The 2,845-nt window shown below is 48.3% G+C and overlaps 1 protein-coding gene across 1 annotated transcript in view; it reads left to right on the forward strand.

Annotated features, from left to right (window-relative positions):
• Positions 1-2,845, forward strand: part of ELMOD3 (ELMO domain containing 3) — a gene marked incomplete in the record, with an annotated part of 26,708 nt that overhangs the window by 18,112 nt on the left and 5,751 nt on the right. Inside the window, 1 exon segment of the mRNA XM_014588031.2 lies at positions 1,660-1,790. Within this exon segment, the coding sequence (XP_014443517.1) occupies positions 1,660-1,790 (131 nt within the window).

A 2,845-nucleotide genomic window follows, 5' to 3' on the forward strand; every position in this document is an offset into this window, starting at 1 on the left:
GAGAAAGAGAGAGGGAGAGAGAGAGAGAGAGAAAGCCGCCAGGTCCGGGACTCTAACTGCCATCAGCCATGTGGGAGTCCAGCACCCTTAACCACCATGCCATCTGCCACCCCCATGTTATGGTTTCTTTTTAAATAACTATTTATTTAATTATATTTATTCATTTATTTATTTATTTAAATTTAACCAGAGAGACACACACAGAGAGAGAGAGAGAGAGAGAAAGAGAGGGAAAGCAAGAAAGCAAGCCACCAGGTCGGGGACTCGAACCATTAGCGTGTCAGTGCCTTAACCTCCATGCCACCTGCTGGTCCCTGTGTTATGAGTTTTTCAAAAGTTTTTTTCTTTCATGAGAGAGAAGCAGGTCTAGCCTGCAGACCACCACTGTCTGGCCTCTCAGGGCTTTGGGGTCTGCTCCCATGGGCGTCCCTGGGTTGCTGCCTTTCCCCGCACCCTGCTGGGGTATATCAGGCAAACCGAAACCCCAGGATCACCACAGTGTCATTTCTCAGCTTCCAAAAAACATGACAGCAGGCATGTGTGCATGCATGCCCAAAATCCCAGGAGGAGAATGGAGGAACGGGGATTGCAGTGTGGCCATTCCTTCTGGGGATGGGGGGAAGTTCTCATTTTCCTTACTATCTCTCTGTGTCTCTCTCCAGTGAGCACACACGCCCTGTGGCAAAAACCTAAAAAAAAGTAAAAATTTGGGACTAGCAGATGCTGTAATGATTACGTTACTGGACTCCCATGTAGTCAAACACGGTTTGAGTCCTGTACCTGGTGGCTTAAAACTCATGCTGAGCACATGTACGTGCGTGCCCAAGATCCCGAGAGGAGAATGGAGGAACGGGGATTGCAGTGTGGCCATTCCTTCTGGGGATGGGGGGAAGTTCTCATTTTCCTTACTATCTCTCTGTGTCTCTCCAGCAAGTACACACGCCCTACAGCAAAAATCTCTCTCTAAAAAAGAAAATTAATGTCCCAGGCTTTTAGCTCTACTTAGTGGGAGAAGTAGGGAGAAGTGTATTATTGTATCTAGTCCCAGAACCAGAAATTCAGTCTTCTATTTTTTTTAAGAATTATTTTTAGTGGGACCAGCAGTTAGCGTAATGGCTATGTTGCTGGACTTGATTTCCTGCTTTCTGTCTCTCTGTCTCTCTCTGTCTGTCTGGCGAGCCCTATAGCAAAAAAAACCTCTCCAAAAAGAAAAAACTAAAAAAAAAAAAAAGAATTATTTTTATTTAACTTTATTTAGTTTATTTATTTATTTTTAATTTGACCAGAGAGGGACAGAATGAAAGAGAGAGAAAGTGAGAAAGCAAGCCGCCAGGTTCGGGACTTGAACCTTGGTCTGCCATGTGGGAGTCCAACACCCTTAGCCACTACGTCACCTGCCAGCCCCTCAGCCTTTCATTTTAAAGGCTCACCAGGTTGTTGTGCGGAGAAATGACTACAGCATGCAGGAGGCAGCCCCGGGGTGCTGAGGCAGCCCCGGGGTGCTGAGGCATCGACAGCCTCTGCTCAGCCCTGGAGAGCCAGTCACCAGAGTGGGGAGTGGGGCGGGAGGTGGGCCTGCCCCTCCCGAGCCTCGCTAGCCCTGGGCAGAGCCGTCAGTAAGCATCGCCGTCACCCACGTCCTGGTGGTTTCCCTTGCAGGAGCGAACCCAGCCACAGACCTGAGAGGGGCAGGCTTCCTCGCCCTCCTGCATCTGCTCTACCTGGTGATGGACCCAAAGACCCTGCTGCTGGCACAGGAGATTTTCCGCCTGTCTAGACACCATATCCAGGTAGGGCTTTAGTGCGAAGCCGGGGACAGGGCTGCAGAGCCAGGAAGGCATCACAAGTAGACAGCCCTAGTTTCTGAGGGCCCCAGGACAGCCGGGGTGAAGCGGGACTGGGCTTCCCTGTCAGTCTGACCTGATTTGGACTCTGAGCTGGACTGCTCACTAGCCGTGTGTCTCCAGCAAGTTCCTCGACTCCTCAGATCTTGGGTTCCTCCTCGGCAGAATGACAACCGTAGCAGTTCAGCTGGCTCGTTGGAAAATTGAGTGTGATAATACGAAAGCACTAAGTGCAGCTCTGACGTGGCTGTCTCCACGGTCTGCTGTTCCTGGGGACACCCCCTGCCCAGTACTGGTGGCTTCTCCTGACCCTGAAGGTGCCCAAGAGGAAAGGATTCATCTCCATGGGTCAGGTGACCGTGGGCTTACAGAGGTGGCTTCAATAGCCCTTGGTCTCTGGCCAGACCTACTACCTGAATGCTCACGGTATTCCCAAGCAGTACAGGGTGGCGGGTTCTCCATTTTAGAAATGAAGTTTGGGGGTCGGCAAGTGGTGTGGTGGTTAAAGGCACTGAATTCCCACATGGCTGACCACAGTTCAAGTCCCAGACCTGGCAGCCTACATTCTCCCTTTCCCTTTCTCTCTCTCTGTCTCTCACTGGTCAAATTACAAAATAATAATAATAATAATAACAAATGGCATTAAATAAATAATTATTTAAAAAAGAAATTAAATCTGACCTGTTTTCTGCCATTTTCCTACCCAGACTCATGGGACTTAGAATTCATTCATTCTTTAGCTGAATGAAGATTTATTCAGCATCTCCGTATGCCAGTTGTTTTTCTTGGTATTGGAGATCTGTCAGTCAGCAAAACAGATGAATATCTTCCAGGAAAGACAAGAAGACAGTAAGATTAAGACATAGAAAAGTTAGAGTATGTTAGATGGTGACAGGGGAAAGAGACAAGTAAGGCAGGGTTGGAAGAATGGGTGAGTGGTCAGGATAGTTCCCATGAGAGAGGAAGACTTAAGCTTTTTTTTTTTTTTTTTAAGATTTCTA

Source organism: Tupaia chinensis, unplaced genomic scaffold (assembly GCF_000334495.1).
Source record: "Tupaia chinensis unplaced genomic scaffold, TupChi_1.0 Scaffold000253_1, whole genome shotgun sequence".
In the NCBI taxonomy this organism is placed as follows: Eukaryota; Metazoa; Chordata; class Mammalia; order Scandentia; family Tupaiidae; genus Tupaia; species Tupaia belangeri.